Source organism: Metopolophium dirhodum, chromosome 1 (genome assembly GCF_019925205.1).
Source record: "Metopolophium dirhodum isolate CAU chromosome 1, ASM1992520v1, whole genome shotgun sequence".
NCBI classification, from domain to species: Eukaryota; Metazoa; Arthropoda; class Insecta; order Hemiptera; family Aphididae; genus Metopolophium; species Metopolophium dirhodum.
The window spans coordinates 25,112,664-25,126,852 of NC_083560.1; the positions used below are offsets into that span (position 1 = coordinate 25,112,664).

A 14,189-nucleotide genomic window follows, 5' to 3' on the forward strand; every position below is an offset into this window, starting at 1 on the left:
TAAAATAAAAACAATTGGAAAATGCACATTTTTCAGTATTTTTACTATGAGAAAACACTATTCAACATAAAGCAAATTTAAAAATATATTTTAAGCAACCTAGTTTAAGAGTTGTAAACAAATAATAATATTTGGTAGTTTGTAATAATATTATATTATACTTATTTATACATCTTAATTACATTTCTTTAATAAACTTCACTTTAATATTTTGAAATAACTTGTTTTTTGTTATATAACATTGTGTTTGTATTCTAAATAAAAATAACATAATCAATTAAATACTATAGTCATGATGGTCGGGTGTCCATCTAGGTGGTTCATAATCATAATTAACTGAAGAAGTCTTACTGTTATGCGCTTCACTGTTTATAGTTGCTGATTAGCTCACCACTGGTTCGACAACAAAGAATAAACTGACTGATGCTGAAATACGTATGACGGAATACTCTTGACAATACGGGCGTAGGTAAATTGAGTCCCAAACTAAATTACTGTTTTTCAAAAGCGGTGAATTGAGTTAAAGTTGTATAAAAGTTAAAGCGGTAAACTGAGTCCCTCGTATATTATTAGATAAGTTTTCAAAATTACCTATGTACGTACAGTCGTGCACCATTAGGTATTGCGATCATATAAACACACCAATGTCGCGTATTAATAATTAGATTATTTTCACTAAAATATATTTTTATTGACTTTGAAAAATCTATACATAATGCCGCACAACAAGTTTGGCCAGCAATTAATATTAAAGGCTGTCGTTTTGACCTTGGACAAAATTGGTGGAAAAAAATTCAATGCCTTGGCTTAAGTACAAATTATAAAAAACAAAAATCGGAGGAAAGCTATTTTTTAAAAATATTTTTTGGTTTACCATTTTTAAGTCCGAAAGATGTTTACAATTGTTTCATTGAAGATATTATGCCAAAGCTTCCTGCAAATGAAAATATAAAATTATTCACCGATTATATTTTAAAAACATACATCAGATTCCACATTCCCGCCTAATATTTGGGCTGAATTTTCGACAACATCTAATCGTACAACAAATAGTTGTGAATCATTTCACGCGAAGCTGAATAGTTTATTTTATACATCACATCACATCCAAATATTTATATTTTTATTGATGCCTTCAAAGAAACCCAATCTAATACATATATTCAATAAGAAGTAGAGATCTATCCAAAAAATCAAAACACTATAGAAAAGGAGAATATATTAAGAGAGCAAAATATGACAAAGTACAAAAATAATCAAATTAGTAGACTTGACTTAATTAAGCTCGTATCAAAATATTTACCCGTTTAATATGATATTATTATTGACAATATTAATTATTAAAAAGGTGGATAAGTGGATGTCGCTCTGCTGTACAGTAGGTTACAAGTGGGTCACTGTAATGGATGGTGTTAAATTTGAATTCAATGATATAATATCATTGTATAAGAAAAACGATTCTGAGCGAAAACGGTCAGTCAGCCTATGATTTTACCAAGTATATTTGATGATATTATTGTGAATAAAGTAATTTATTTATAACCTATTTACGTGGAGCCTTGTTTTAAATTTTAAATCCTTAGCCATAAAAGTTAAACATTTTACACATTTATGTGGTTGGGTGTCCGTCTAGATGTTTCATAATCATAATTAACTGAAGAAGTCCTACTTTTATGCGCTTCACTGTTTATAGTCGCTTATTGACTCACCACTGGTTCGACAACAAACAATAAACTAGATGTACTAGGTGTCTACTACTGTAGACTGTAGTGGTTACTACTGTCACTATCACTGCGCATCAATGTATCTTCCTGTTTTCCATCTTGATAGCCAAAATTGTCGTTAGTTGATAACACTGCTGTATATGTGATGTTTGATAAATTCAGAGTCATTACTTATTAGGCAGTGGCGGTTGTGGTGGGAAGACTATGCGCCTCTCTAGCTGCCCTCTTGCTAAATCAAAACAATACAATATTTTAATCTATTGTATCAATAATTATTATTGTTTTTTTCATAATACCTGATCGGCAATTTGAACACTACCAAATTGTTTTTGTAGTAATTTTCTACTGTAACTCTGTTAACTCTCTTGGCTCTGCCAGCTACTGCCTTGCAATCTATTGCTGCTCGATGCCCTCGATAACAGTACTGTACACAACAATATTAAAATATCACAATATATTTTTATAGATGTTTTTAAAAGTATGAAATTTGTCAAAATGACGAACATTTTCAAACTATTTTGTGTTAGAAATTCGTAAAAAAATATACCTAACAAACCTAAACCTAACCTATCTACATTTTGAAAAATGAATACAAGATTTCTCATAAGCAGGGCTCAGGTTTTATAGCTCTAAGAATAACTGAAATATGTGCTATAATATTCCATAAAAAACATAAAAAAAAGTATAGAAGAAAATGGTCTTCTGTTAACAATTTAAAAAAACTTATATTTATTAAATAATTATTTGTATGGAGAACTGACTGATGCTGAAATATGTATGACAGAATACTCTTGACAAATGGCAATACACCGGGCTACATAAAAATATATAATAGTATGAAATGTAAATGTAAGTATTTTTCTTATTAATTCACTTAATAACAAATTGTTTCTTCTATTTTTCAGTCTACACAAATAATTTTACTATGCATATTAGAAAAAACAAAACTTGAAAAATAACACAAATCTAAAATACTTAAAATATGCAACAAATAGCAGTAAAATATTTTATATTTGGAGTTTCTAGTGAATAAAAAAAATTTATAGATCACTGATATTTTATCTGCATTATGATACAATTAGCAAATGCTATGTAATCTGAGCTATGCTCAAAAGTTTTTCTACCTTAAAAAAAAAAAAAAAATAACACCGAAAAGTCAAATTAATTTTTTATAAACGTTTGAAGTTTAAATTTATTCAACATTGGATTTTCAGCCGTAAATATTAACGAATTCTCATCGAAAGATTTTCTTTTTTTGTTGTAATTCAAATATGAATAACCATAGGATTGACATTTTCATCAAATGTTTATTTATCATTTTCCGTATATGATACAATTTTCAAAATATTTTGACTTGTTTTTAATATTATAGACATTTGAAATAATTGTCAATAGATTTCTTCGTTAGGTTGAAAATCTTGAAAATGTATACAATTTATTATATTAACAGTTCAAAAATATTAAAGATACATGTATGTAGGCATGTTTATTTTTATAAGCATCTAAGACTTTAAAACGACCATGTGTTGTCTCCGTCTTCTAACATAGCAAAAACTTTGTTAAGCGCGGGATTCAACTATACTACCTCTGTATTTATAGTAGAATTACAAAATTCCACAACGCATAAGGAAGAAATTTATCTGTGTCATAGTGTTTTAATATTTTAATCAAACAAGTCTAGCACCGTTAACAATTTTTTTTTTATATATATATCTTTAATGGAACATCAAATGAATATGCTGTCGTCGATCCACACGAGTACCTACTATATTTATATAGCAAAACCTAGATAACTCTAATTGATCGGTGACAAAAAAATGTATTAAAATTATAAAATAACTAGCTGACGCTGCGCACTTTGAGGCCCATAAAAAATGACAAAAAAATTGTGATTGTTCAACTCCTTTTTGGTGTAACTCACTGCAGTAAGTGCTACGCTGGTAGGAAATGTTCAAAAATTAGATTTGATCCGTGCTTGTACCTGATTAGCCCGATTAACCAATAGCAACAATAATAAATAAATACTATTTCTATTAATTATTTCTTCTATAACCAATAGTAACCATTTATAAACAAATATTTCTATCGTTAATCTCAAAATCCCTGTTTGAGCATTTCTATTAATTGATCGTAGCGTGATGTTATATAGACATATAGTCATCCTCGATGAATGGACTATCCAACAAAAACATAATTTTTCAATTCAAACCAGTAGTTCCTGAGATTAGCACGTTCAAACACACAAACTCTACAAGCTTATATAGATGTAGCTCATAAATACCTAGTGATTGTCATTTTTACAAAATTAAGTAAAATGGTAATTTTTTTAGTTGATTTATTATAAAAATAAATAAAATATAAAATGTATAAGTACATATTATTTATTTGTTATTCAAATTATTATCATATTCATATTATACAGTTATAATAGTGTGTACTAATGAAATTGTTGTAGGTGCCAACTAATTAAATAATAATAATTATAGAAATTTTAATATTTGTAATAATAAGCCCACAAAGCAAATGAGCTGAGGCAGCATTTTGTAAAATAATATTTAAGGACGTAAGCACCACAGTAGTAGGACAGTGTAGTCCTCGAGCGAGGCCCGTATGTTTGTAAGCGATCCATAGAGACTCGTATTTTTGTGCTTGTTTATGTTTAAAGGACCATCCAACTCAAAAAATCAATAATTATTTTTTTATTCTAATAAATAGAATAGAGTCTAACTAAGATAATGATACAACTAAAATTCGTTTGTGACTATTCGTTCGCTAGTTACTGTGACTTATGACATTGCGCGTGACTTCACGGATTCGTCCGCCGAGGCGGCGGCCATATATAATACACGGCAATGTTTATCCGTTTTTGGTTTAACGTAAAGTAACTGCTAATAAACTTATATTTTTTCGAATGAACTAATCAAATGTATTCAAGAGTACCTCATAATCTTTCCATTCGTATAATTATATCACATTTTGGTTTAATAGTGTAGACAAAAATAACATTTAAATAAATTATATTATGAATTTACCATACTGCTGCTGCAGTAAACGTGTGTAATATTGTTTTGACGATCGTGACATCGTGTACGGATTTCTGACGCCTAAACTGTCTATATAGTTTTAACTCGTAGCTAATATTAGAGATGGGTGAGGCTTTCTTATTATTATCTAACTATTTTAACATAAAATCTTATCGCAGCACGTTGCAGCGACGGCGACATAAATGAATATCTAGACATCTAGTAGGGCAATGGCTATAATTATTATTAATTGTCTGATAATTTTTTATCTATCGTGGCATAATATTTTGTTATTATAATATACAAATATACAAGGCTGGGCAAGTTAACGATTTTTTTTAACTCGTTAAGTTAAGTTAATACAAGAAAAAGTAAGTTAAGTTAAGTTAAAAGTTAACTAATGTTTTTTTCATAACTTCGTTAAGTTAAAAATTCATGGATAAAAAAAATTAACTAAGTTAAAATTAACTTAATTAAAAATTTAATTATTTTCAAATAATTTCACAATAATTTCGTTTTTGGTAGGCAAAGGACACATTTGAACACAAAATTTCCACTGACATCCGAAATATCCGCAGGTAGCTGTTTAAAATAATTATTTAAATGCGGCCATTTTGACTCTAGGTCTCTTGACTCGGTCATCATTAATTAATATTATATACAAATAATAACAAAAAACACCACAGTGGAATTAAAACAAATAAATGACTCGAAATCGACGAAATGTCAATCGAACTGCAGTACCGCTCTGCGCACGTCAATGGTCAATGAAGCAATAAGCAGCAAAATAACAATACCGTAATTAAAACTATAAATCGTGGAGTATAAATATTTTCAATATTGAATCAGATATTCAAAAATAATTTTTCCCCATGAGGCATGAGTTATTTTAATAATTTCAAGTAATAATGTATTTCTCGGAATCAGACAGGATGTGTGGTGTATGCGCTAAAATGTCACTATACTAGGTAATGAGTTATGGTTTACAAGAAAACTAATTAAGTACATGAACGTCGAGACCCGTATACAATTATATGAGTACATATAAATATAAATTTATATTAATATTTAATATATAATTTAAATATATAATAATAGTTCAATGTTCTTTTTCATTATATAATATTATGACAATGATAAACATAATATATGATCAAATATTTATATCCAATATGGCTCGTATTCACTATTCGTAATATGTATAATGTATAAAGTATATAGTTATAGTATATACTGTATGTATATTGTATATTTGTATATACATCAATAGACAATAATCACAAATTTATAAATATTAATTATTAATTATTATTACATGCGGGTGGGCATTACTAGTATTACACTGGATACAGGCTAATAGGCTATTTACAAAATTGAAAATACCTATATTATGTCTATTGTGTATATATCAAACTCAATCGGTAATAATTATTATTTATTAACCATAGGTACGTCATTTTCCCATTTATTTTCTATGATATCTAATAATTCTCAAGCCAACAAAATTATAAATCAATGGGTCAAATTTAAAATGTAACTTAATTTTAAGAAATCTGTATAAAATTAACTTGAAGTTAACACGTTAAATATGATAAAAAATTAACTTATTAAGTTAAAATTAAGTTTCCAAAAAAAAGTAACGAGTTACTTAATTTAGTTAATATTAACTTAACGTTTTAACTTAATTTTAATTTTTAACTCGTTAATGCCCAGCCTTGCAAATATACCTCTCATTTCGTATACTGTACTCACGTTGTCGACATAGTGGTGTGTCCTGTGATTGTTTATTTTATTATATTGTTACTATTGCAGCCACAAAAATGTTGTGTTCGGTATTTGGTTGCAATTGCAATAGTTCAAAAAATAATGGTCCGGGAAAAATTCATTTTTTTAGATTTCCTCGTAGAGAAACCTCGCCAGATCGATTTTTAAAGTGGACTAATTTTTGTAAGAGAAAACAATTTGTTCCTGGTAAGTCATCAATGATTTGTTCTAAACATTTTTCTAACGAAGATTTTAATGAATCCGACTTATTACGTGAAAAACTTATGCCCGACACTAAAGTAGTTGTAAGATTAAAACCCAGAGTTTTCCCTACCATTTTTAGTACTCAAAAAAATATTTCTATCGCTTCAACTACTAGTAATTCAAATAGAGAGGAAAGAATTTCGAGAAAGAGGGAAAAAGAGATGGTCGTAGAATTATTAAAAACTAGCACACCAAAAAAAAAAAAAAATGTACATGATGAAGTTTTTGATGACGAAAATGTTGATGACGATTTCATAAATATAAATTCTAGTTTGATTTCTGTATGTTCAAGACAAAGTTATGATGACACTGTTAATGATAAGGGCATCCAATGTGAAATAGGTAATGAAATTTACCGTTGTCAAGATAGTGCAGGTGATTATGATAAGTCGTTCAACTATTTGTCGGATGAAAATAGCTCCTCTGAAGATGATACAGATGTAAAATTTAAAAATAATGAAAGTATGATAGATATAAGTACAAATGCATGTTTTATAGTATTTTGGGAAAGTCTTTTAATTTTATTCAAATCTTGTAATATATGTTCTGGTAAAATAATAAAACTTAAACACTTCGTCCAAGGTGCATTTTTATCGGTCAATACGATTTGTGAAGAAGGTCATTTATACCAATGGAGCTCACAAAATAAAAATGGAACACGTCCCGAGGGAAATATTTTAATAGGTGCATCTTTGACGCTATCTGGTATTTTATTTGCGCAAATGACAGTTTTTTGTGAAACATTAAAACTTGCATTTTTTTCTCGTACTTCATATGATAAAATAATTCGAAATTATACAGAACCTGTGATAAACGTAATATGGAGTGAACATAAAAAATTAAATTTGCACGAGTTAAAGAGTTCAGATAAAATTTGGGTAGCAGGTGATGGACAATTTGATTCTCCAGGGTTTTGTGCGAAATATTGTATTTATACATTAATGGACTTGAATAGTAGTAAAATTATTGATTTCAAGCTTGTCCAAAAAGGAATGGTAAAAGGAGATTTAGAACGTAAAGCTTGCGAAATGTTACTCGAAGAAATGGTAGAACAAGGCTGTAAAATTGATTTATTCCTAACTGATAGGCACAAAGGAATTCGATATGATATTCGCACTAAATTTCCGGAAATTCAACACGAGTTTGATATCTGGCATTTATCAAAGAGTTTGATGAAAAGAATGAAAATATTGGATAAAAAATACCCCGATGCTTATCTGTGGAAAACAAGCATAAATAATCATTTATGGTGGTCATCTAAAACATGTAAAGAGGATGGTTCATTACTTACACAAAAATTTTCATCAGTTCTTCAACACATAAGTAATATACATGAGTGGGAAGAAGATGGAATTATAAAAAAATGTGAACATGATACATTGAGCGAAGAGTATACAAATAATACATTATGGATACGTCCAGATAGCGAGTCCTACAATGCTCTAAAAAAAATTTTATTGGCAAAAGATTTTCTAAAAGATCTCCAACATGCCAAACATTTTGTACACACAGGACGTTTAGAATCATATCATAACGTCAGATTAAAATACATGCCTAAAAGGATTCATTTAAAGTACAGTGGTATGCATATGCGTTCAATTATAGCTATTTTAGATCATAATAGTAACGTAGGCAAAACTATGATTGGGGACAAAATGGTGTACTCTAAACCCTTGGGGCGTTATACAATTAAAAATCGTTATTCATCTACAACCAATGATTGGCGTGCGGAAATAATGCAAAATATAAAAGAAAAAGCTAAGGAAAACATAATTTTCCAAAGTCAAGAACAATTAATACCTGTACCAAAGAATATTATTTCTACTCCAAAACCAGATATAAATGAGTTGCGATCAAAAAAATATTCCAGATTTTTCAACGATAATAATCAAAAATGATTTTAAATGTTTTAAAAAAAAATATTACTAAAAATGTTTTTTAGTTTTAATATTATTTTAATACCCATACAAAAGAGATTTATGTAATACTGGCATCTAAATGTATTTTAAAATTGTATCTAATAATATTTAAAGGATCATATGTTTATAATTATGTATACATATACTTTATAATATTATACATGTCTATGTATAAATTATTATGTATATTTACAATCATTTGTTTTATTGTTATGTTTTATACACAATTACAATTTAGAATACATTCTTTATTTAAAATGATAACAAATAAATTGTGTTTATCTAATTGGGTAATTTACTTCCATTTTTGAATCCAACATAAACTCCATTCACTTCTGGGTATTTCTCTCTAATAGTTTTTACAACACAGGCTGGAATAACAACTCGTACACCTGATAAGGGTAAGTCTTATAAATAAATAGTTTATATTATGCAATGGTATTATAATATAGTTATTACTTATTAGTTATTAGGTATCAACTACCTACTTATAAACAGTTTAATATATATAATAAATGTATGATAATATTACCTTTTCCCAATGAAGACCACGAATTAATCCAATGCGTATATTGTGTGTAACAAATGAACCTCCATGAACTATTTGATAAAATTGACATAGTGAGTAATTTCTTTTTAGATTTGTTTTTTGTTTTTAGAATAATTTGATGACGGGTAATGTTTAGTATGTCTTCGTCTAAAATTATTTTTTTAAACAAATCACTCTCTGTTATACACTTATGTCCCGATGGTAAAGATGTAACTTTTTCAAATTCGGCACAACAAACACACTCAATATCGTTACTAAAAATGCAACATTTTTCGCACGTACACCAATTATTTATGTTGGCCACTTTTGATCGTCCACTAACGTCGATTTCCAAAAATGAATTATTTACATTTTGTGGTTGGATATCTGTTCCCAGATCATCCACTGTTGGTTCGAAATTATATGGTTGAAGGGCCATTAAAAAATATTATATAATTTACATATATTAGAATATTATATCGTGTAACTAGAAAGGACCGCATTCACATTTCACACTGACACTGTACTTACTAGTTGTTAGTAGTAACTAGCTAAACACTAATACGAAATAAAAGATAACATTATTATTAATTATTATCATAACCATAAAGATATTTATAACTTTAATACGACAATAAGACTATATTGTTATAAAAAATAAACATCGATAAAATCTTATATAATTATAAATAAAATCATAGCAGTACTCATATGAGTAATTAGTGACAATTGACACTATAATATGACAGTGGTGTATTATAATATAATTGCTATTATTTCATTAATATTAAACCAAAATTCAATATAATTATACGAATAGAAAGATTATGAGGTACTCTTAAATACATTTGGTTAGGTTATTCGAAAAAATATAAGTTTATTAGCAGTTACTTTACGTTAAACCAAAAACGGATAAACATTGCTGTGTATTGTATATGACCGCCGCCGCGACGAACGAATCCGTGACGTCACGCGCAATGCACGCGCAATCGCTTAACTAGCGAACGGACAGTCACAAACTAATTTAGTGGTATCATTTTTTTCGTCAAAGTTTGTACTTTAATTTAAGCCTGAGAAAATTTTTTGAGTTGGATGGTCCTTTAATAAAGTTATTCAATAGTGTGAATTGTCATCTATTGTTTTGTGTACTATCGAGAGATAGGTACACGACAGTGGTGTCCAACATCATTCGTAATCCACTACCCTAATTTCTTTTTAACATTTGTGTTTTTGTTTGCTTGTATTTTCATTTGTTTAATTACAAGTATATTTTGTGTGTTTTACACATATCGCGTTTTGGACATTTTCTATCAGATTGAATTTTCACGGCGGGAAGACTACGAGCAATTGGGTCTATGATTTTGGTGTTTTACACACTCGAGGTGAATATTGACGTATGGGTTATATTTTGTATGTATGCGATCTATATTTTACGAATTTTTTGTTTAACCAATTGTTTATTTTTAAGTGTTAATTTATTTATGTTTTAATTTAAGAAGGAGTAATAATTATTTAGTTAAGTTTTTTTTTGTACATAGTAATATTAATCTAGTAGTATATAAATGTTCTGATTAAACACTCCTAATAAATTTTTCTTACAATAAAATTAATAAAACTTCATTATAATTTAAATTTATGCGAGTAGTATAAAATAGCCAGTTCTGTATACCCCCCTTCCACATCTACCACTCCACAAGCCTATACTGCGCCTCCCACCCCACTCCCCCACCTAAAATGCCCCTCCCAGTTACTCCCAGCACCTTCTTACTCTTTCCTACGTTATCACGCGCCACCCTGAGCTTATTTCCCCTCCCACTCACCACACCTGTACTACGTCATACTGCGTCACACCGACAATCCCCTCTCCCTTCCCCACCAGAAATACGTCATCCTGCGCCTCCCTGAGCTCCCTTATTATTTTAGGTACTCGTGTAGTGTGCTACCTACCTCTACTTCGTCGGTGTAGTATTTTAACTACCGTAAACAGCTATACCCATCTATCAAAAAAAATTACGGGTGTTTAACATTTTTACATACCCACTGATTAATAAAAATTTATTTAACTAAAATGTACTTAATGTATTGATCATCATTATTGTTTAGTCATTATAACGATATACATGTTACGTTATGCTGTGTTTGTTTTTCCAGAAAACTTCAAATATATTGACAATAATATGGTCGTGTTGTAGACCGCCACAGGTTTCTTTTAGCCGGTGGTCTGGCATAATATCTTTTGCTTAACACGGCGAGGTGGAAGGACACAACACAAACCGAAATAATTTAATATCTAATAGTTATTGCAGGGCTTGTCGTGGATATTTACCGGTCAGTTACCAGATAGTTACCAATATAATTGATATTTAGGTATTGTACGTTATAAATAATAATAATATGTTGTTTATCTCAATAACTATCAAAACACAGTTACTTTCTCGTAATCATATGTTTCTTTTATCAATTCCTATACTTAATAACATTTTCAAAATATTTTGGATTGTTTTGCGCTGTTTATAGACAATTTCAAATTTTAAATTTTTTGGGTCAACATTTTTCGGCCCAAAAAGCGTTAAAATGTAATATAAAAGGCTCCTTATATGTTGCTTAATAGCAGTTGAAAAATATTAAAAATATATAGGCACAAATTTTTTTTATAAGCATTTAAAGTTCGATTTTTAACAACATTTATATCAAGTTTGAAATTTGAAAATGATTTTGTAGTTAAACATTTATAAATGTTCAACTTTTATAGCTAAGGATTAAAATATAAAACAAAGTTCCACGTAAGTAAAATTTACCAAAAATCTAAATAATAAATAAACACAGTTTATTTTTTTAGTTATTTTAAGTTCAAATTGGGACGAAATTACATATTAAAAAACCAAGAATAACTATTTTAGTTATTTTGTTGTAATGTTATAATATTAATTCAACTTACCGTGGCTACTGTATTAATAATAAGTAATAACAATATAAATAGTATAATATAAAATATCCACACTGACCAACCGCGTCACCGCTCAGAATCGTCTTTCGTATACAATGGCATCATATCATTGAATTCAAATTTAATACCATCCATTTTATAGTGGCCCACTTGTACCTTACCTTACAGGCAGAGCGACATCCACTTCCCCACTTTTTTTTTTTACTTTTCGGTTTACAAAATATCCTGGCGTATATCAATTGCGTATATTAATTCAAGATTCCCTATAAATTTTTCTACAATTAACAAAAAAAAAAAGTCAAAGTGACCGATAGGTAAGTCAAATACATTTCTTATAAGCGTTTAAAGTTCGACATTGGATATTATCCAGTAAATAAACAATTCGTCAGTGTTTTTAGATTTAACTAGTGAAATAAAAAAACTAGCCACTAGTTTCAAAACCAGAAATCGTACAGCGCGAAACTAACCAAAATATTAAACAAATACGCGGTAGTATTCAGTGAAAAAGTAAGACATAACAAATTAATTGAACACAACATTTTTCTAAAAGACCCGTCCCCAATCACGCTCAAACCTTACCCATATTCATATCAGAAACAACCTACTATCGACGATATGGTGCGTGATATGGAACTCCAGGGCCTCGTTGAACCTAGCACCTCGTTGTGGGCCGCACCAGTTGTATGGACAAAGAAAAAAGACGGATCATTTCGTCTCTGTGTCGACTACAGGCGGCTTAACGAAGTGACGGAATCCGACGCGTACCCTGTGCCATATATCAACAAAATGATTAGGCAAATGTGAGGCGTGAAAATTGTCAACATTTTTTACCTCAGGTCGGGTAACTGTAAGTGCCACTACACAAAAATGCACAAAAATACACGGCTTTCCAAACACGTAGAGGTCTATTTCAATTCTAAGTCCTCCCCTTCGGTCTCAAAAATAGACGGTAACAAATTTAATGAAACAGGAAGTTAGGTGGATATAGACAGATGTCGAACAAAGCACGTTCAAATCTATAAAAAAACGCGCTAGGCCCATCACCAAAATTGTCCCTACCCGATTATAGCAAACCGTTTTGTCTGCAAACCGATGCAAGCGAAATTGGAGCTGATGCGGTACCTACTATTCCAACGGGATGACAGACCAGAGGCAAGGCATCCTACGCAAGCAAAAAATTTAGCAAGACACAAACAAGGTATGACGCGGTTGAACGCTTGTGCCTAGCAGTAATATTTGGACAACTGACAAATTTCGGCCAAACCTAGAGACCCGACGTTTTGAACTCCTAACAGACAACTCGTCACTAATTTGGTTATACAGGGCCAAAGACAAAAATTCAAAATAAACACTTTGGTCACTACAACTTACTAGCTAATTTAGATTTTAGTACGGTACACGTCCCGGAAATTCAAAACAACGCACACCGGATATGTAATCTTGCGACTCAGTACCAGGCACACTCGTAGACGATAATGTTTAGTACAACAATTAACACTGTAATTTAAATGTCGAATTGTATTCAGAACCAATTTCACATTTAAATTTTAGGGTAGACTTTAATATTACTGTTGAAAAATGTATTTATTAATTAATGCCAATCGTAATTAATTAACGTCTGTATATAATGGTTATCTGTATATTTAAATATCTCGTATGGTTGGAAACTGAAATACCGATTAATATATTATGGGCTGTTAGGGTATATGCGTTTGCTCTCAAAAATACTACAATTTTTTATACCGTTATACATTGAGTTACAGATTACTTACGTGTATTATCGATTTTATTTTTCATCGAGTTCTTATAACAGAAATTCGATTGCAACTCATTGTGAAAAGGTTAACACAAATTTTGGGTTTACACACTATCATAATCAATGTGAGTTATAGTAAAGTACTTACTGATGTTGTGTAGGTGTAGGAACGGTTAGGTGAAATAAAGACAATAACGTCTTGGTAAGACACACGTTTTTTTAACGAAATACAATATATTCGCGAGTGTTGCGTCGACGCTGGT

General features: G+C 29.8%; 1 protein-coding gene across 1 annotated transcript; it reads left to right on the forward strand.

Moving 5' to 3' along the window:
- The first annotated feature begins 5,919 nt into the window (after window positions 1–5,919).
- LOC132934901 (uncharacterized) lies at window positions 5,920–12,974 on the forward strand. The gene is made up of 3 exons (XM_061001313.1): window positions 5,920–5,939; window positions 7,068–8,356; window positions 12,721–12,974. The coding sequence occupies exons 1-3, from the start codon at window positions 5,920–5,922 to the stop codon at window positions 12,972–12,974; spliced, it is 1,563 nt and encodes a 520-aa protein (XP_060857296.1).
- The last annotated feature ends 1,215 nt before the right edge of the window (window positions 12,975–14,189 follow it).

Bases quoted from the DNA above. Each gene is read 5' to 3' on its own strand.
- LOC132934901 (XM_061001313.1), top strand. From the start codon at position 5,920: ATGGCTCGTATTCACTATTC. The intron at 5,940-7,067 runs GTAATATGTATA...TGTATGTTCAAG, and splicing joins ATGGCTCGTATTCACTATTC to ACAAAGTTATGATGACACTG. The intron at 8,357-12,720 runs GTATGCATATGC...TTTTTCTAAAAG, and splicing joins GATTCATTTAAAGTACAGTG to ACCCGTCCCCAATCACGCTC.